Raw genomic sequence first — 23,134 nt, forward strand, 5'->3', positions numbered from 1 at the left:
CAACACCTGTTCATTTGTCACTTTATCCACCCATCTGATTTTTAACATTCTCCTATAGCACCACATTTCAAAAGCTTCTAATCTTTTCTTCCCAGGTACTCCGACCATCCAAGTTTCATTTCCATATAAAGTTACACTCCAAACATATACTTTCAAAAATGCATTCCTGATGTTTAAATTAATTTTTGATGTAAGCAAATTATATTTCCGACTGAATGGTCGCCTGTGCTCTTCGGCATTTTATATCGCTCCTGCTTTGTCCATCTTTAGCAATTCTACTTTCCAAATACCAAAATTCTTCTACAAGCATAATCTTTTCTCTTCCTATTCATTTATATTCTGTAGTCCATCTACTGAATGATCCATCTATCCACGAGTAATATTCCCATTGGTGCCGACACCTAATATGGACTCAATAACCCATTTCCTTAACATGTCTCAAACGAGACTATATCGATTGAGCTGAACAACCCATCCGAAGGGAGAATGAGCCCAACACGCAACACCAGGTGAGAAAAATAGAAAGCAACAAAAATAAACAAACTACAAAACACCAAACATTCAAGTCAACTAAACACTAAAAGAAAATAGTCAAATCAAAAGTAAACATAACTACAAAAATATACCAATGATAAAAACAAAGCAAATCACAAAATAACAACAAAGCTGAACATAAAACAGAAAAACAGAACATGAAACAGTAAATTCTAGAAAACTATAACAACACAAAACAAAAACACTAACCTATAACAAAACTAACAAACCAACTGAAAACCATAACTGAACACCAAATAAAATCAAATCAAAGATAAAAATAAACATAACCACAATAGAAAAAGTAAAGAAACAATAAACAAGAACTTAAGAAAACTATAACAAAACAAAACAAAAACAATAAATAGCAAAGCACGAAAATTATGACAAAACCATGAAACACTAACGAGAAAACAAGCCTAACAAAATAACAAAACTACAAAAATCAAAGCCAGCGTTATCGTGAAAACAGGAAGCAAGAATAACAACAAAACACAAACAACAATATAGCCCAAGCAGTACAATAAAAAATACAACAAAAACCTATCAAAAAAATCTATCATGTTCACCCATCCCAGCCCTAAATCCCTGAATGTAACCTTGCAAACAGTCATGCCTCAAGACCAGAACTTTACAAACTGCTGTACAAACCCAGACATAAGATGTGCATTTTTGATCGCTTTCTGGAAACTCAGTCACACTACCATTCAACTGCCACCATACAACCTTGATCTAATCCCATGGAAATGATATGGGCAAATTGTAAAAGGATATTTGACCAAAAGAAATGTCAAGTTCAAGTTAAGTACTGCAATTACGCTGTGTGAATAAAGAATAGACAAAGACTGGTCAAAGATATGTGAGAATGTGAAAAAACTAGAAGATGAATAGTTGGAGAAAGAACATTTAATTGATGATGTTGAAGAAGAATTTGTTATCAATTTACAAGAAAGTAATGATGAAAACAGTGATTATTCATCTACAAGTGAAGGTAACGAAGATTTAGCAACACCTTTAGAGTAACAGTTTCTCTGTTATGGTAAATCAAAACAAATATTTTTATGCTATTAGCATTTATTTGTAGTTAAAGTAAAATAAGTGAAATAAAAACAAGTAAAAAAATAAAATGCATATAAATTAATACATTGAGTTAATAAATTTATATCATGTATAATAATGTATAAAACATAAGAAATGAATATGAGCAGGCAATGCATGTTTTTGCATAACTTGTACATTAGACATAGCAGTTGGTAACGGGCAAACTTTCAACTAATGTATTGTAAGTTGCAGCAATTTATAAGATAAATATAATATGATATAAAAATACAGCATTTTCAGTATTAACTTCAATTTATATAAATACAATACACACTTTATGCAATTAGCTGTTCTTTTTTCTTATTTGGAGACTATTATATAATATTAGTAAATATTATAAACTAACTATTAAGTACAACTTCAACAAATAATTCAGTCAAAAGCCCACTTCAAAGGCAAACTAGCCAGGATCTTTATACTTCATTGGTTAATTTTTTTTTCAAAAATTTACTTCAATTATACAAATATAAAGGTATGGCTATCAAAGGCTAATAACTTTTCATTTGGCTGTTTTTCATCAAAAGATGGGGGTTTAAAAATAAAAACATGAATACTTTAAACTTTTCAAGGTTATTTTTATAATAATTATTTCACTTTGAATTTCTTGTGCATTTTATAGAACCACTTTCAAAAATTAAAAAAATAATTGTGCTTCTAGTGTTTCAAACCTTTCATTGTGTTAATAATTCAAGGTGATAACCACTGTGATATACACTGAGAGTTTTTTAGTCTTGGTTTTTCTGGTAATTGACTAAGTATAACACAAAGAGAAAGTTGGTAGATGTCATAATTAAATAATGTATTCATTCATTTAGCCCTGGATTTGATTCTCAGCAAGGTGCATCATTTTTTCATAACTCAGTCTTCAGCATCACAAAAAATAGTTTTCTTTATAATTGAATATATTCCTGTGTTGTGAACAAATTAACAATAAATTTAAGACACTCTAAACTGAAACAAAAAAAATGGGCAAATCTGAAAAAAATTCAAAATGAAAAACCAATGTTAATCGAAGACTTTTCTGGAACTAAAAAATACTGTTAAGTATCAAAATTCAAGGGGAAAATTTTTGAAGTCGCAAAACCTTTCATAGAGGAGATCACAAAAATAAAATTTCTCTCTTATTAGGTATTTTTATTTTTGCTTGATTATCTGTGAGGATTAATGAGAATTATTTGCTCATAAACTTTGTTTTTTATTGTCACTGGATTCACTCAACTAAAAGAATGATTTATTGCTGAAATTGTTATGTTACTTTATTTATATAACTAAGTTTTGTTGAATGTATCTTGAAAAGAAATATATAATCTACTTCAATATTTAATTAATATCTTCTCCAGATAAACATGTATTAATCAAGAAGTATTAATTCTAACTACAATAATTTTATAGTAATTAACACAGTATTGTTTTTTGCATTATTATTTATAATTATTTAATTAGTATTTTTGTTTCAAGCAATAAATGTATGGATAATTAAGTAATGGTAAGTTTATTGAAATCAAACTTTACCCTTTTTTTAATAGAAAAAAATCTTAAGTACTTTTAATCAATTTAATTAAAATAAAAGTTGAGTGTTTTCCTAACTACACGATATTATGTGTTATATCACCACTCATTAATGTTATATTATACTCAATTTCTTTAACTCTTTTATATATATCTGTTAGTTTTTTATAATGTGCATTTAACTTGACTGATGCAATATATTGAAATTATGTGATGTATTTTCTTTTGTGTTTTTTTATTATTATTATGATTTTGATGACAAAAAATTAAATTGCACTTCAAATTTAAATGCTTTTACAAAGGAGTTATTTTTACGCTAATAATTTATAAAAATAACATCTTAATATGTATTTTTGTATCTTCAAAAATTGTGTTTTTAAATGAACACTTAAGATAAATGTTTACAATCAATTATCTTAACATGTAATAAATATTTCACACTATGATTTTGAAATTACCTTCAATAATAATTTTTATGATTGTTATTTATTTGTGTAACCTAAAACTAAGAAGGGGTCTGGATAGCTTTAAAATCTTATATTTCAAATTTTAAATTACAAAATCACACATCTGTACATGTATAAGTACATTAAATATTTTTTAGATTGAAAATATTGAAATTATTTAATCTCTTCAGCATTTATTTAGTATTCAAGTAATTTTAAGATCTTTGTGTAACACAGATTAAAAATAGTAATTAAAATTATTTATCTCCATAATAGATATAGGTAAAATATAACATTACTTCAAGTTACAAAAAAGTATTTAATTAAATATGTTTTCATTAAAAATTAACCATTTACATACAGGTCTCAGACATAAAATGATCTATCAGATTATTGTACATAATATTAAAAAAAACATTTTTTTTAACCACTGAATGAGTTATTACCTTAAAGAACATTTTCATATTTTTTTCAATAAATCGTCAGCCAAATTTTTAATATTATGTATTGTAAATAAAATTTAATGCAAGCAGTCATTTTACAGTTTGTTAAAATGTTAATAAGTACTCTGAATCATAGTTTCAAAAAAAAAATCTTTTAATACTTAAAATTTGATTGAAGTGTTATTGAAAAATTAGAAAAGCATTCTCAAATAAGTGCTATAAATACTTTAGTTGTTCTATTAAAAAAAATATAAAAATTATTGTGTTCAGTCAATCGGATTACAATAATATGTTTTATAAAGAAAAATGACAACAATTGGTGAGTTTATATTGTTGGGTTTTAATCTTAATTTGGGTAACTTTTCCCTATTACTGTTTTTCAGATTGTTAGCTTACAAAAAAAAAGTTTAAAGTTATTTCACTTTCATTATAATTATCACCTTTAAAACTTCTAACATTTAGTGGTCATTCAGAAAGTAATTCATCCTAAACAATTAAGTATAATGAAAGAAATTAATGATTAGTAATTTTCACAATGAACTGCTTGAATGAAAATGTACACAGTTTTAACATTCCATAACATAAAGGAAAAGAAGATAACTAAAAAATTATACAATTTAACTTATTACAACTATTAATTAATCTATTACACAATTAATCATGTTACACAAAAATCTGTGGTATGATACATATGTCATTTCTAACCTAACCTAACCTAACCCATATTTAATACTAATACAGTTCAAAATACAAATTTTCATAAACAGATTAACTAGTGCTGTAATAAATTTTAACTAAAACATATACTTTTATAGTTATTAATAGGGTAAAATTAAACACAAAATGTTATTCAATCCAATTAACCTGCTATGGTTAGATAATATAAGTTAAATTGCTGTTGCCATTTTTACACTTCATTGAAAGCTATAATTGTAGCAGTTATTAACAACAAAATAACTTTCCTATTTAACCAAGATTTTCTTCACTAACCAAACTTTATAGGCTAATCAACTCAACAAAAAATCTACAATAATATTGAAATTTAGCTCAAATATTGTTTATATGAATACAGTTCAGGGTGAATTAGCACTGATTAGGTTCTACACATAGAGATTGTGAATAAATTAATTTAAACATTTATATATATTTTCAAAAATATATAAAGATTTTTTAATATTTACATACAATGCTGATAATTATATTATACACTTATTTGTTAAGGTTACATTGATTTATATTGCTTTGTTTCCCTTAATTATACTATTATTAAAATAATAAATTTGAAAAAAGGGATTTAATATAAAAAGTAAATGTGAGAAAAAAGGATAATCAAACTTCATTACATCCATGAATATAATTTTTTTAAATTGATAATTACATTGGTAAATAATGTAAATCAAAATTCTACAAGATTCTATATTAGTGTTGGTCTTTATATTGGTATTAAAGGGTTCTTTTAGATATTCTTGTAAAGTTTAGCTTTTTAATTCTCTTATAGAAAGTAGCATTCATGAATTCATATTCACTACACAGAAAATAACAATTTTACAAGTTTATAACTACTGAAAAGGATAAAGAAAATAAGACAATAAGTCATTATAAAAGATATTAATTAATTCATTCAAAATATTTATGTTAATATTACACAATTTTTTATCAATCATTTCATTTTTATTTGCCTTATTTACAGAAACCATATGTATGTAAAGCTCCTGGTTGTACTAAGAGGTACACAGATCCAAGTTCATTACGTAAACATGTTAAAACAGTTCATGGTGCAGAGTTTTATGCTAATAAAAAACACAAAGGCACAAGAGGAGAAGGAGGTGAAGATGGTGCTGGCGGCACTTCACCATCTAGAAGTGATGAAATGCCTCTTAGTGCTAAGACTGCTAGTGTATCTAGTCCCAGTATTAAGTCTGAGGTAAGAAAATAATAAATTTTATATTAAATTTTAAGCAAACTCAGTTTATTTTATGTTTTAAATTAAAAACCTCACCGACATAGTTTCCTATTTCATGTTTTAGAAATCTGTGAATAAGGAATAATTCATAAGTTTAAATAATGAAGCAAAAATCGTAATTATTATTTCCTAATTTTTTGTTATACCTGTACATAAAATTAAAATTAGTTAAAACTGTGACAAACAGATAAAACTTGAATAATTTATGTAACTTGCTTCAGTTTTTTTCTTATGAAAAGAAAATAAGAAGTTTGATAATAAACAAGCAGTACTAACAATTTATAGACAAGCCTTCTATATTGAATTACATTAATATCTGTAGATTTTCACCCTCAATTACTATAGATTTGACTACTATTATAGATTTACCCTCAACTATCAAATTAACTGATTCACAGAGATGTGATCGCCATGCCTTCTTCTAACACCAAAAGTTTCACACAAAAACTCTTCCTATATTTAACTTGAATTAGACTAAGCACTCAGATCATTACTTCATTGATTCTTTAAACACCAAATACTATCCTCACATCAACATAACTGTTGATTGCAACAACAATTTCGTCCTACAATTCAATTTACTCAAATTCCTCTTGATTTACTTAACAATCAAGAAACAAATTCACAAATTTAATAAGCCTCTAATGAAAACATATTTACATAGTTGCTATTCTGTTTATACATCTATATCAGCATCATACCCCCTCAGCCATCCTCTGCAGGTTTAAGAGTCTAAAGAAACCAGCAACTATGTTCCATTCCCTTTCAGTTTTCCAATTAACTTGCAGATCAAAGCCAGAACTGATCTTCACAAGCTCTCTAGCTATTTTGGCACATCCAGCTTCAAACCGACTGGGGGAAATCTACCTAACCACCGGCATACTTCTCACATCAGGAAAAAACCATATGTGTTACTGGCCTTAGTAACATCATCGTTGTTTTCTCTGGGCTAAACTCTATCTTATGTTGCACATATTCCACAACTAGAGCATCTTGCAAGCCTGGGCTGCCCTGAATTCGATCTCATTCCTTGAATCATTCATTCCATATTATTCAGTTAAATGGAATGAAATTTATGATAATAAAACTGTGTAGATAGCACACGGATAATTCACGGAAACATTGCAAAGGCCAAAGCAACGTTTCCAAAAAGAAAGTTCAAATAAAAATTTCTCTTTTACTTGTGATGATTATTATGTGTTAGTAAAATAAATGTAACTTTACCAAGAAGGATAGTACTGAAGAGTAATGTACAAGGATAATAATGTACACTAGAACTTAGCCAAAGCTATTAAGAAATTTATATGAACCAGGACCTGAGTCAGTTGCTCTCATTCAGTTAAGTGAATACAAATGATCATTGTCTTCATACCTTGAACCTGTTTTTCACTGTCCCTTAACTAAAAAAACCATGTACATGTTAACTGTCATTTAACTAAAAAGTATTTTGAAATGAAAATGAATAACCTGATTTTATTCTGATATTATTTACTTCTGTTATACGCAAATCTTAAATATATTAAATGAATTCACTTATGCATATATAACGAATGTGATAGAGTGAGCTATGCAATAACTTTTTCATTCTTCTTCTTCATAAAGATTGAAAATTAACAAAAAAATTAATAAACAACCAAGTTATTTTTGTAGATTTAAGTGTTTTTCATTATTTATTCAATATTTTCTTAAAAGTGTGACAGAAAGATAGTAAAAATGATTCCATAATAGTATTGATTTATAGTAACAGGTTAGATAAGTGTTTAAGCATAACATTATTCATTGGGTTGCCAAGTACTCAAGAACTCAATTACTACCATTTCTCACACTCAAAACAGTAAAGGTTGTAAAGATTATGTTTAAAAAATATCTTAAAGTTTCACTACTCAGAGATAAGGAAAATGACTTTAAAAAAATATGTAAAAATTATTAACTACTTCTCTGATATTTATTTTATTTAATATTTATAAAAAAAAGAACAATAGACCCAACTACAGTTTTTTAACAGTAGATAATTTATCATTGTTTGGGGTGACATATTTATAAAACTATTACACAAAACAAGAGTTAAACATTAAAAATTAAAAAACATGACTGCCAAAAAATACATTGCTCTGTAATGTTGGATAATTAAAGAGAATGTGGGTGACAATTTTGTATACAGAATTTTTAAATAGTATAATTTTGTTTTCAAATTTCTTAAATTTATTTAATATATATATATATATATATATATATAGTTTATGACACTCCCAGTAACATAAGGATTCCAACGCAGGACCATTAGATGTATGCATCTAAAGTGGTTCAGTCATTAAGCTGCTACGGTAGAACAAACATACATCCTAAATACATTACACTCCTTTTTGGGCAGCTGTGTAAAAATTATATTTTTACTTTTTTTTTAGAAATTATGTTTTTTACAGTTTGTAGTGATTTAATTTAATTTTTCTTTTTTTAACAGGAAACTAATTCCCCAGGCCAACAAGGTAGTCCACTTAGCGTGGTACCACAATCACATGCATTTTGTGATGAGCCAATCAGTGATAGCAATGTTAGTACATCAACCAATCAAGTTATTGATGAAAACTGGGTTGAAGAAAGTCAAGATCTTGATGTAAGTACTCTGACATTAGTTGGTACTCTAATGTTATTTTCTTTATTACAATATTTATTTTTATATAATCACAATTTTTCATGGTTTGTACAGAGCAGTGGGACTAAAGTACAACAAGCATTTACATTTTATTCTATTGTAATACAATAATACTTTAAAAGATATAACTTTCAATTGCAGTTGTGATGATTGTTAGACAATTCAATAACAAAACTGATAGAGAATAACTACATCAATAATATTAACATTATTATTTTTGAATATTAATTTATTCACTACACAGGCATAAGCTCAATTACAGAGATTTATATTATTTAATTGTATTTTTTTAAATGAGAATGACATTAAAATAAGACACCCTTGTTGGCAATCAAACACAGAGCTAGTTGAATAAAAGCCCAGTAATATAACTGCTACACTTATGGCATTATAGATTGTACTATCATCTGTTAACTATTGTATTATAACTAATATAGTAACTTATTTAACATTATTATTATAAAACTCCATACATTTATTCATTAGCTTTCATGTGTTCACATAATTTGTAACTTCTGCACAACTATGTTGCATTTGATAAGTTATTTGACATCAGTGGACTCAGTAAATTATAAGGCTAAGTTTAAAAATATATTTTTACAGTGACAAACACAAACTCAAATCATTTTGATAAAATGTTTTTAAAGATTTACTTCTAAACATCTTCAGTCATTTTTACAGCCATCTTCAGTGGTTGTAAAAATATATTCTATTGCCATAGAATGTATATATATATATATATATATATATATATATATCTTCACCAATACTATCAGCTGGCAACAATGTGAGTCAGAAACACCAGTAACTGAGAATGGTCACAAAGACAAGATGAAAACATTTTAAAGTCTGATTTTTAAAAGCATTTTATTGTAAAATTTGATTCGATTTATTATTGCAAAAGTTAATATTTTTTAAATAAATATCATCACATTTATCATGGAGAAAAACATAGTAATTATATCAGCTAAGTTGACATGTACTGCACAAATTACTGTAATAATCTGAATATGTTGAAGAAAACTCTGTTCAAAATTGACTTTTACTGCTGTACTTAACCCAGAAATGGAAAGCATCAAATTGTTTAATACTATGTAAACTAATAGCTGTGAATGAAAACGTGACTAGTGAGTTTAATATTTTACAGTTAATAAAGATGGTTAGAGATGCTTACTATATTTCTTTTGTAAATTCACTCATGCTTTTGGGTGTTTTTTTCCGTTAAGGTGTAATATAAAATAGTCATATTTTTTAATTTCTAAACAAAAATAATTTTTTAAGTAAAGAATTTTTACCTTATATTTTTTTCTCTGTTACAGTTGTATGATTTGCCAGTAGAATTGCAGGCAGTTGTTGGTTTGGCTCCTCCTCCACCAGTAACAAGACATAACCATAGTAACCTCAAAGCTAAATTACATGCCAAATCAAATATATCATCACATCCTGTTTTACCACCACATCCTGGCATCCAAGGTAAATTCATATTAATTTTTATCTTTCATTCATTTACAATTTTTCTCATTTTATGGTGAATCCATTTAACTCTTATTTATTTTTAAGAATTTATTATTTTATAAAATCAAACTTGGGAGTTTTTATTTTCATAAAAAACATTTCAATCAAGTTTTTAAAAAAAATTGTCAAGTACAAATTGACATAGTCAGTCAAAGATCAATCATCTGGTGGTAAGTATAATTTTTAACAAAAGCCAAAAGCAAATATGTTTTTTTTTTTTGGATTTTCACTAAAGTATTCTGTGTGTAATACCTGAGGACAGTGCTGTGTACCGAAACAGCTGTGATTTTTTAAATAATTTTTTGAAAATGAAATAGCATATTTGTTTATTTTATTTTTTTATGATGGATTTTCATCAAGTAACGACTTCATCCATCAATTAATATATTTTTTAGAACTATTTTGGTACTATATAATTTATCATTTATTAGAAAAACATTTTGTATATATTGGTGGATAAAAGGGTTTGCCCTTTAAATAATTTTACAATTAATATTAATACTAGTAATATTATTACTAGTATACAAGTGTAACTATTATACAGTATACTGGTATACAATATACTAGTATACAATTAATATTTATGCATGTAACTGTATATATGAAACTTATGGCATTATTTTTTTCTTTAGAAAGGAGGTAAAAGATATTTAAAAATGTCATAGTTAATTTTCAACTAGGATTACTTTTTGTATGGCATAATTTGAAGTAACACTTTCTTCTTTTTTCTTTCTATATTTCTAAAGAAACAGAGACAAAGTGAAAATATTCAAGCTGAGATAACATCATATTCATAATCTATGTATTGCTTATTAATCTGTCAGTGAATTCATTGCATCTTTTGAATGGAGAAGAACATTTTCATAGTTTTTTTTTTTTCAATAAATATATATTTTTAGTATAATATATAAAATGAATCTGAAAGAAGCAAGAAACATTAACATTTTTTCAATAGATTTTATTAAATTCATTATATTTACTCAACTTTAATTAGACTTATCTCATAGTATATTATAAATGGTGATCCATTTGTCTAACCTTAAGTTTATGTATTTGTTTATTTAATATAGGTAACAGGAGGAGTATGGGATTAACAGATCTGAATAAGAGAATAACAGATTTAAAAATGGTCGGTAATGGTACTAGCCCTGAAATAAGAAGGGATTCTAATTCAACCGTCAGTACTTACTATGGAAGCATGAAATCAACTGATTTAGATAACAGTAGAAGAAGTAGTCAAGCTTCACATGTAAGAACAGTATTTGGAATTATCTATTATGTTATTTCTAAAATATGTCATATTTTTGCAATTACATTATTATGATTTTAATTTTTCTATAATATTATATTATATTTAGACAATAAATATTTATTGATGTCTTACACAGAAATTACATGTTTTTGCCTGATTTACAGAAGTAAAATTTTGTCTCTGTGATGATGAGAAAGAGAATACTACGTAAACTAATATTTTTGAATTTCAGTGTATCATTTAAAAAATTGATAAAGTATTTCTAAGTGTTATCCTAAGAAGCTGATACTATTTGTGTGATTTATCAGAACTTCTTTCAGACAAGCAAGCTAGAACATAAGCAACCAAGTAGTTCAGTATCCTAAGAACCACAATGGTTTAGCTTTCATGTTCTTTATTTTTGTTTTTTTATGGGATCTATAAATAGCTAAAATTATAAGTTAGTAATATACATCTTTACATTTGTACAATTCGATAACAGTTTAATAAAATTTACAAAATGATTTAGAAATGTTTATTATTATTAATTTTTAAACGCATAAAGTGATATTAAAAGGTTTATAAACATTGTCCATGTGTGATTATAATATCTGGGTGTAGTTTGCAACAATCGACAACTCCTGTCTTTTTATTTGTTTTTAATATTATAAAAGATTACAACTCTGGTGCCAAAAACCTTACTGTATTTCTAATAGTTTTTATTTCTACATTTATTGTATTCATGAATTCTATATCCATTGTGAATTTTACAAATTGAGCAATGTAAGTGAATTTTATAATATAGTTTATTGATTTTAAAAAGGAATTCATTATTGAAAGAATTTCATACAAAACAACAGAACAATTAATATTATTAAGTTATATATTGACATATACATATGATATTTATGACATTAAACATTAATAAGGTTATTATTAGTATAGGGCCACAAACTCCTCATTAAATAATACATTCTGGTACAAAGTAATATTTACTGAAATGTCAAAATAATTAAGCATTACTGTCTGTGATTTTTAAAAAAAAAATACCATGATGATTTATTATTAATTATAAATTAAAAAGCAGTGTTTTCATAATATTGCAAAATGCTAAAAATATAATAATACCAAATAAAACTGTACGAACAGGTTAGGTAGAATTTGAAGAAAATAATAACTTAAAAATTATGTGTTTAATCACTTCCCTCTCTTTGGCTGTGGAGAACATTGGAGAAAATTAAGTTGAGGAGAAAGATGAGAATAGAAGTTTAATTAGAATAGTTCAGAGTAGAAAAACTAGTGGCTAATACGTATCATAAGAGCAGAAAGGGTTAATTAAAAACATACTCAAAGGAACATATAAAATATACACAGAATAGAGGTCAGAGAAAAGTAAATATTATAGGATTTTTAAAAGGAAACTGATCCTACCAAGAATTTAATTATTTTGCGTTATATAGAGAAGAATGTAGCTGGAGATGGTGAAAGAAAACTGCCTCAGGCAAACAACCAAATGTTGATGATAATCCTCCTGATGAAACTTATTATTATTTCATAGAAAGTTGTTTTACATTAAAATACATTTTTAGTGGGTAAAATATGACTTAGATATCTACATTAAATATTAAAATAAATGTTTTAGGTAATGGCAGAATTTCAAAGAATATTTTGTCATTCTCTCCAAAAAGATTATATAATTTTTTTTTATAACATGAAAAATATCTCTAATACAATATGTGATATTTGTTAGAGATTATTTTTGTATATTATCTTGAGTGTACATAATTAAATAATAAAATCTATTATAAAGCAATATACTCTATTTACTTTCACTCAGTAACTTATTAAAAAAGTGAATATAAACAATACAGTTCTAAAGTTTATTTAATTATGATTTTTAGGTTTCTCAAAGGCCTAGTATGGGTTCCTTATATGATCCAATATCTGTTGGTTCATCTCGCAGATCAAGTCAACTTAGTACCAACCTTGTATTGCAGGTAAGTTGTATACCTATCTTATTTCATTTGTTTTTCTAAACACAATAATAAAACACCTGTTCCTGAAAATTAGTAGCACAATCCTTAATATTCATATGCTCTAAATTTACATACACACCATTCTTTCTAACAATCTGCTTTTGTGGAAAAAGGCTAATATATATAAATATATATGTTTTTTTTTGTTTGTTTTTTAATTCAACACTTATGCCGAAAACTTGTAAATGGGTAAATGATATAGATCTTTAAAATAAATAAAAAATGGCCACACATGATCGGGATTTGAACCCAGGACCTTCCAGTGGAAAGGCTGAGGTACTGCAATTCACCTTGATCAGCAGCTAATTTTCTAAAAGTAGTTAATGATGTCATCAGTATACTTGTCCCTCTATTTCTTTCCATTCAGAAACGTTTCTTGTATAACTTTCCTTTTCCTCTTGTCAAAAAAAAATTCTGAATCTGTGAATACATAAATTTCCATTCTGATGGGGTGTCTGTGAATTGCAATATCAAATTTCATATCCTGTGGTAACATTGACAGAAAATTTTCATTTTGATCAGGCATTTTCATAATATTTCCATCTTTATCTTTCATGTTTATTTTTGATGTGCAGACATTATTCTAGATTACTTCATTAAAAAATATAATGCATTGAAAAGAATAGTGAATTAACTTGAGGATTGGTAATTCCACAATAATTTGTTTTCTTCAATTCAAACATACTGATCAGAGTTTCCATAACTTCCTTACAGTAGATGATCATAATCTATTAAGAACGTTGTTAACACTTATCCAACCTGCAAGCAAATATCTATGCCACCCACAAACCTGGTTGTTCTTCATTCTTATTTCTTTACAAAAAATGTTAATCTCTCCGGTAGAAAGTTTTTATTTAAAACATACTTGGACATTTATAAGTTGTTCAAAAATTTCCATTTTGAATTTTGATAATGCCACAACTATATTACACAAACACATAGCTGTTACTGTTGTTGGAAAAGAAACTAGAATGCCAACTACCTTGTCAAAAATGCTACCAATTCATAAAACAATAAATTCTCTATCAAAATTATTATTTTAAATAGAAACTGCCAACTCTGGGAACACTTTGAAGTCACCTGATACAAATAAAGTTAAAACTTAAATTTTTAAAACTTTGTTAAACCATTTTTTTTTTTTATTATAATTTTGTTAAATTCAGATGCAGAATCAGGGTTGGAGTCAAGCTGCAGTACCTAGTAACACCGCAATGGCTACAACTGTTGATAACAGACGAATGTCTGAACCGTGCCAAGGTTCTGAGGCTAGTCACTGTACAACACCACCACCTCGTCCACGTAGTGCTTTACCACCAATTAATATACACCACCCTAATCAAGAAGTTGTTCTGGATGAAGTCGGTGAAGGAGAAATGTTAGAAAGCAAACTTGTTATACCCGATGAAATGGTCATGTATTTGAATCAGGTAAAATCACATTGTTCATCTGTTTAAATACTAAAATTACAAAAAATCAAAATTAAATCCTTTCAGCTCAAAAAAAATTTTACTTTGAGGTTGACTAGTAGATAAATTTACCATAGTATGTGAATAGCTATAAAGATTTATAACCAGAATATTTGTAACCTTCTTCCACTTTTCTATATTCTTCTTCAGTCCTCATTCAAAATCTGACTATGCTGATTGTTACTTGAATATACCTTCAGATAAAATTCCAGTTAAAATATCTGATAACCATCCTATCAGTTACGTATGTTTCATATATGAATTCTGAAAACTTCATCAGGATAATTAAATTTGTTTAAATATTAATAAATTTTTTCAACTTTTAAATAACATGGAAATTAGGCTTCGAAAATATATTTTGATTTCATAACTCCTTCAAACTGGAGTTACCTACTATTGCTTGTCTCTAATTAATATTGTTGTTAATGGTATCATCTTAAAGTGATAGAATACCCTGTAGCATGTTGTCAAATTATATACTTAATGCTTTGTGTTTTTTTTTTTTTTGTTTGTTTGTTTAATATGTATTATTGTTAAATTTAATGAGTTTGTTATTATTAGCTTTTGTGTGATATATACAGAGTGATTACAAATTGCACAGCAATCTCTCGGGAGATGATTCTATAGCCAAAATAAGAAAAAAAGTTCATAGAAAAATGTGTTACAAAAGGTTTTCTTTAGCGAGTTTCAGCTCACAAAATATTTAGCCCTGCTTTCTGCTCCCTCTGTGAAATTAAACCATACAGTAGTAAAATTCTTGGGGTACAAATCGAGGAGTAAATTTGGTACTTCCTTACGGTTTCTAATCTATGAAACTGAATAAAAGTGGTCCCAGACCTCCCTCTCACTTAGGTTTTAAGAAAAGCAGGGTATAACACAAAAACATTTTGTCAGAAAATGCACTTTTTTAAGTTGGTAATAAAATAATTTTTTTAATTTACCATTAAACAAATAAAGGTTTCTAGTTAACTTTGTAAAGAATTTAATTCTAGGAAAATTGATGTAAATAATATATATAAAATTTAATTTGAGAAGTTTAACTTTAATCAGAAACAAAACATATAAACTAGACCGAAATAGTGATACAATTATAAACAGAACAAGTTTCCTCAACATAATGTAAATGAAAACAAATAGAAAACGTATCAGTAACAGAAAAAAATAAATAAAAAATCGATTTAAAAAATAAAACCCATACTTTTTGGTTTTTTTTTTTTTTAAATGATTAAATATCAAAATGGTTACTTGATAAACATGTATTTGTTCAAACATTTTCTTCAAAACAGTTGCTCAATTGGGCCTCCATTCTGTTCAATGCATAGTTCAGCTCTGTTAATCCATGCTAACCAGGCATGTCTAATAGCATCATTATCATTCCTATATATATATATATTATATTCCAATAATAACTCCAGCTTCTATTGTATGATGTCTCTATTCTTCTTGTATGCCAATACAAGTAAAATAAACTAATGAGTTCATCTAACCCCAAAGGAAACATCCGCTGACTTGAGATTGAGGTGGCCATTTTACTGGTCTCTTTTGACCAGTCCATTGCTTACTAAGTGTGTTATTCAAATGATTCATCAATTCATGACAGTAGTGAGCAGGTATGCCATCACTGATAAACCAAATCTCCATTCTATCTGCAAGTGGAATATCTTCCATGAGTTCTATCAGATTAGTTTGCAAAAAATGGAAGTACCACCCTCCATTATGCCTTGGTGGTAAGAAAAAAGGGCCTATGATATTCACCAAGAAGACCACACCACACATTAAATGAAAGACTGCTTTAAAAATGACTTCATGACAGTCTCATTGGGATTTTCTTCTGCAAAATGTTAGTGTTTTGATAATTTACAATGCCATTTCTTGTAAAACAGAATTCATCAATAATTAGAATATTACTTAGGAAATCAGGATGATGTCCACATTTTCTAATTAACCATTGACAGAATTTCATAATTTATCAAAATTAGGAGGTAATAACTCTTGTTCACATGTATGAAATGGGTATAATTGTTGCTCCCATAATGTTTGCCACACACTTGATGAACATGAAAGCAATGTGACAGCCTTTTGGTGTTTGAGGTGGGAGGTAATTTTACCCCATTCAATATTGCTTCTTCAGGGTTGGCATTTCTCACAAAATATTCATGACCAGCATTGAATCATTGTGGTTTAAGCATATCTGTTTCTTGAACTTGGCTGTCCAAAGCCTCAAATGCTTTACAATCTTATACTCTTCAATCTGGATAAATTTCCTGGTACACACCAACACACAGTAGCCAATCCATTTTTATTTATTTTACAATAAATTAACAACATGTCCATCAGCTCTCCAAATTAAAACAAATTTGTGGTATCAGCCATTCTGAATGATTAATCAAACAATAACAGCACAAACACCACTCAAATGAATATTCAAATGCTAGACACTAAATTTGTTTATAATGCTTTTAATTTTCTAATGCTTTGTTTTGTTTCTAATTAAAGTTGAATTTCTCAAATGTGAATTTTATTTTAATAAACATTATTTAACATTAATTTTCTCAGAGTTAAATTCTGTACAAAGTTAATCTTTATTTGTTTGTTGATAAATTAAAAAAGCTATTTATTCCAAACTTGAAAAAGTGTATTTTCCAACAAAACTTTTTGTTTTTTACCTCATTTTTCTTAAAATCTAAGAAAAGATAGAGATCTAGGACTTAAATTTTTTAGATCAAAAACCATAAGGAAACACCAAATTTATCCCTCAATTTGTACTTCAAGAATTTTAGTACAGTTTATTTTCATACAGTAGCAGAAAGCAAGGCTAAATGTTTTCTGAGAGGAAATTCACTAATGAACTGTTTTCAGATCTATGTTTATATGAACTTTTTTTCTTATTTTTTCTATAGAATCTCATCTCCCAAGAGATTGCCGTGCAATTTGGAATCACTCTCTTTATAAAATTTACACACTGATTTTAAATTGTTTCTATGTATATCTTATTTCTATAAGTTCATTTGTGAAGCTTAATTCTCTTGTTACAAACAGTAACTTTAAATAGTTACTGAATCTGTCATTAAGTGCTTTATTGCTCTGTTATATGATCTTGTGTATGTTTGTTGTTTTAAAAGTAACACAATAACCTTCTTTCCTAAAAATGCTGATATATATATATATGTGTGTGTATATGTAAAAGTGTTACACATTTCCTGTATTTCCTTTATATTATTTGATGTTATTTTTTATTTTAAGTAACATGTTGCTACAACTGTTGAGTGAATAGCTAAATCAGTGCTAAATATTTTATATTGCATTCATTGTAGTTGTTGATATTACATCTCATATCAGCTGATATGTATATGAAGTAGCATGTGCCAGAAAGTTGCATACTTCTGTTATATAGGATGATTTGTGGATAAGTATATAAATTGAAAGTGGGTTTTTAAAAATCATTCAATATTCTAAAAAAAATTATTATCCCATAATAACATTGACTTAGAGAACAAGCAAAATTCTTTTACCTCACTTATTGCGTTAAATGCAAATATTTGAAATTTAGCAATTCTTTTAAATATCTATCATCTGTAGACAGGTATGCCTCAACAGGGATTCAAAATCTAATTTATAATAACAAAAATTTAGCTCTGTTTCTACATTCCACACATACTCTTACATAGAAATAGTTCACCTTAAAATAATCATATAAAATGTATGTTAAGCACAATCACAGACTTTATGGTAATGCTGGATTTTTTATAGCAATCCTGGTTAAAATTTGAATGACAGTGCTTTAGAGTGCATTAGTAAAATAAATGAGTAAAATTGCTTTGTATTTGATTAAATGGAATGAGTATAATCCAGTTCAGTAAGATTTATATATACCATATGGTAATTGCTATCATGTAGTGTTAGATTTATTTAATTAATTTACTTGATTCAGATAAATTAAGTTCCTTTAAATTAGAAGGATATTTTATTTCAGTTTTCGGAGAAAAATTTTATTTTCTTAATAAAATTCTCAGTCGAATTGACTCTGATATGGATTTTTGTTAAAGAATTCAATTAGTAGGCCTTCAGCCCAAAGGATTACTTTAATTTAACTGAGAATTTTTATAAGAAAAACATTTTCACTAACTTTCATTAGACGTTAGCTATCTCACAAGCTTATCTTATATCTCCTCACAACCTATAAGTAGCTTATGTGGAGGTTCATTGGAGTATTTTTTTTTTTACTAATACAGCACATAGAATTTTTTTAAACTTGTTTTTCCTTTATAAAAAGCAAAGTATTAAAAACTTTTCTTTATTTGTAATGTTTAATTATGATTGGATTATTTGTCTCATTAAATGTAATTCTCTGCCAGAATACTGTCAACATATACATTCCTAATTAATTACTGCAATATAAAATTTATTTATTAGAAAAGTGATAATTAAATGATAAGTTTATTTTAATTTAAAAAACTGTGTCATTAAAAATAAGCTTATTTTTATTACAGATGGCTGAAACAACTAACCAACCAGCGAATGGTGTTATGAACAATTGCTATGAAAATATACAACAGCGTTCTAATTGTTCAGCAGCAACAGCAGTGTCACCACAAAGGCCAGTTCCAGCTGCTGTAAATGGTTCGAATCAACAAAATATAACACGAATAAATCAGCAGAGTCCTCGTCCTGTGTGTGCAAATATGAATATGGCAAGTCCAGGTCAAATATCAAGTCCAAATAGTCCATTACAAAACTTTCCCATGGTGGGTAGCCCAAGTAGAATCAGTGTCAGAATGAATAATCCATCTGGAATGGTTAACAGACAAGTAGGAATGAATAATTTTAATCAAATGAATCATTGCAGATCGTTCCAAGGACAACAACAGTTAGTTCCTAATCAAGCAATTATAGATTGTAGAATGGGACCAAATACATTGCAAAATCCAGGTAGAATGAATCAAATGTGTGGTCCTCAAAGAATGATAACACCTAGAGTTACACCGATTCATAGCCCAAATCATCATCAAATGTCACCAAATATGAACAATATAAATAATAATATGCCGATGATGCCACAACAGGCAGCAGTCAGTCATTTAGGGACATCACCACATCACAATCATAACCATTTTCATCACCAGAATTCTACTTTGAATGCAATGCAGACAAATCCAGTGAGTCCACAAATGGCTATGGGTAATTGTTCGATGAATAGTCAACATAATCCAATGCAAGTGAATCATGTTATCAGTCCTACATCATGTTGTCAAGGATATAATGCAGGGCCAAATCAACAGCAACCTTTGACAAGTCCTGCTGCGGCTGCAACAGCACCTATGCAAACACAAAATTTTCCTCCACCAAATCACATGGCTCGTGTTTGCAATTGTAATAGTCAACAATGTACTGCTCATCAACAACAGCAACAGCCTGTTTGTAACAATAATAATACTAATAACAATACTAACAGTAATCCCAACACTGTGATAAATACACATACACATTGTGGAAATCAAATGCCAATGAGATGTACAACTCATCAGCAATGTTCACCGGTACAACAAACCACTGGCTGTAACATGCAAGCGATAATGTGCAGTACACCACCACAAATTCAACAACATACTTGTGGTATGAATCATCCTGCTTATTGTCACAATCAATCACAGATACCACAACAACAAATGGCATCAACATATTGTCAAAATAATATTTATAATCCTGAAACAAAAGATGAAATACAATGTGGTGTTGTTAGTCAATCATCAAATAACATGCAGCCAGAAGCCTATCAACGTACTCTAGAATATGTCGAACAGTGTCAATCTTGGGCTGTTTCAAGCAGTACACATCCACCATCAAGTAACATGGTTATCAATGACATGACATCATCACTTAATTCTTTATTAGAAGAAAATCGTTACTTTCAAATGATTCAATGATGATCAGAGATACCGATCTGATAATTTATTACATTAGTGATATTAATAATTCTTTAATAATAATAATAATATCTAAAAATATAATTGTTATTATTATAATTTTATTTATTTTGGTTGTACAAAATGTGTATCATAATGTAGATATCAAAAATTAACGGATCATTTTGTTTTCATTACTTTAAGAGTTTTTGCTTGTAAATCAATGCAATTTTTCTATAGAAAAAAGTTTTAAAACTATGAGTGTTAACAATTTTTATAGAAATTAATTATTAATAAGTTTAAATATATGAGGTTATAATTTAAAAATTCACAAAATTCAAATTATTACAGTGTTTACATTAGTTCATTAATTACATGCCAGTCATTGTTACCATATTAAATTATCATTCAATTAATTTAAGTTTTGAATTAATGATGAATTAATTATATCATTGCTTACATATTAATTTATTTGAATGATGTTAGATTGTGTTTCTGATTTATGTTTAATTTGCTCAAAAAATGATTTCAATATTTTTTCATCTTTTAGTTTTTTACCTCTTTTTTGTTTTGTAAAAGATATTTAAGTATCTTTTATTTAATTTTAATAAACAGTATTTTCAAAAAAAATATTTAATTAATTTATTATTTTTATTAACAGGCACTATTGTAAAAAAAAATGTCTATTTTTTATATATTTTTTTAAACAACATTGTTTACAATTTATGTTGTTTGACACTATGATATTTTTAAGTAATGGATAGAACATATTATTAATGATAACTTATTGTGAGTAAATCTGAACTATAAACTATCATAGCCTAAACTATCTGCCTGTAATATATGTTTATATCTCATAGACTTATGGTTGAAAGACTATTACCCAGCCTTCTTCCAGTAGAATGTTATAAATAGCAACAATAGTCATTGAGTACACTGTGTGTGTGGCTATTTTTTTTTTTGGGGTGGGGGAGAATTAGAGGCTCAACTTTACCTAATAGGTGCTTTTGCCATTAAGTTTATTGGTAACCCCCATTAAACAGAAATAGATCTCTAGACAAATCATAGGCAGCCTGTTACCAAATAACTCTCTCTTCTGACCCTGGTATTCTCAACATACAGAACCTACCAGGGTCAGACCTATACTCACAGAGCTGATGATCAGGAAGAAGAAAGAATCAAGAATAAGAAGAATGGTGATTAGAAAGGACGATCTACTATTTAAGATAGATTAGGCTAATTTAGTGTCTTGTCCATGACCTGAAGAGGACAATTTACCTAAACATTTATAATAAAAAATTTTTCTCTTTTGCTAGAGAGTTTTTTAAAATAAGCTCTGAAGATAACTTCTAAAGAATTTTCATATTTCTCAGCATACTTCTTTTTAATTAAATTCATTCTTCTTCTGTATGCTGTAATATTTCATAGAAATATTTTCAGCAATATTTTCTACAAGTGGAAAATCAAGTTAACAGGGAGCTAGAGTATAAAAGTTGTGTTACACTTAAAAAAAAAGTTACTCTTGAATAAGGAGGATTGTCACAATGAAGCATCCATATTTTGACCACACTTCAGGCCTCTTTTTCTCCCTGAAACAATTTTTTTCTATATACTAATTATTTATTGATGTAACACATGAAAAATTTTAATTAAGAAAAACATTATTTCAGTCAAAAATAAATGTCCTACTGAATCACATTGATTTGCTCGATTTGAAATGATTGTGAAACTACATTTTTCTCCAAGTTTCTTTCAACATTTTCAGAGTTTCTCTAAACAACTTCTCAAATTTGAAAATAACTTATTCTACTATATTGCTTTTCTAAAATGTTCATTTTCTTGTGATCATAAAACCACTATAAGCATAAAATACAATCTTCTTTACCCAGTTACAGACTGGAAATGAAATAATGAAGAATGACAAGACAAACAATGTTATTTCTAAAAAAAATCCCACTATGTGGTGCCTTTAGTATGTTATTTCAGATGGTTGGTTTTTCTGGATATGCTTTGTATGTGTGAATTCTGAATAATTCAAAATCTATCAAATCTATCGTGATAGATTTCCTTCAACAGAGGTAAAAGATTATAAAAGTAGTCTGACTTTTTTTGAAATTATATCTTTATTTCTGTGTTCTCTTAGTATTACTAAGTTTATTTATCAAGTTATTGTAAAATAAATAAATAATTACAGTATTTAAAAACTTGTATAATAAAAAATATATATCAGTACAGTATATGAAGTTGTGAAAAAGTGTAAAAGCTTTTTAAAGGATCAACATCATATATAATCTAACAATAGTGCCTTACGATCTCAAATTGATAAAAATGTTA

The 23,134-nt window shown here is 27.4% G+C and overlaps 1 protein-coding gene across 3 annotated transcripts in view; it reads left to right on the plus strand.

Moving 5' to 3' along the window:
• ci (transcriptional activator cubitus interruptus) overlaps positions 1-20,971 on the plus strand; it is a 752,653-nt gene extending 731,682 nt beyond the window's left edge. For all 3 annotated transcript variants that reach the window (XM_075375510.1, XM_075375509.1, XM_075375511.1), the window contains 7 exons: positions 5,724-5,957; positions 8,458-8,610; positions 9,969-10,122; positions 11,235-11,413; positions 13,297-13,392; positions 14,595-14,858; positions 19,388-20,971. In XM_075375510.1, the coding sequence (XP_075231625.1) occupies positions 5,724-5,957; positions 8,458-8,610; positions 9,969-10,122; positions 11,235-11,413; positions 13,297-13,392; positions 14,595-14,858; positions 19,388-20,821 (2,514 nt within the window). In that variant the 3' untranslated portion in view covers positions 20,822-20,971. The remainder of the gene's footprint in view (positions 1-5,723; positions 5,958-8,457; positions 8,611-9,968; positions 10,123-11,234; positions 11,414-13,296; positions 13,393-14,594; positions 14,859-19,387) is intronic.
• The last annotated feature ends 2,163 nt before the right edge of the window (positions 20,972-23,134 follow it).

Source organism: Lycorma delicatula, chromosome 9 (genome assembly GCF_047948215.1).
Source record: "Lycorma delicatula isolate Av1 chromosome 9, ASM4794821v1, whole genome shotgun sequence".
Taxonomy (NCBI): Eukaryota; Metazoa; Arthropoda; class Insecta; order Hemiptera; family Fulgoridae; genus Lycorma; species Lycorma delicatula.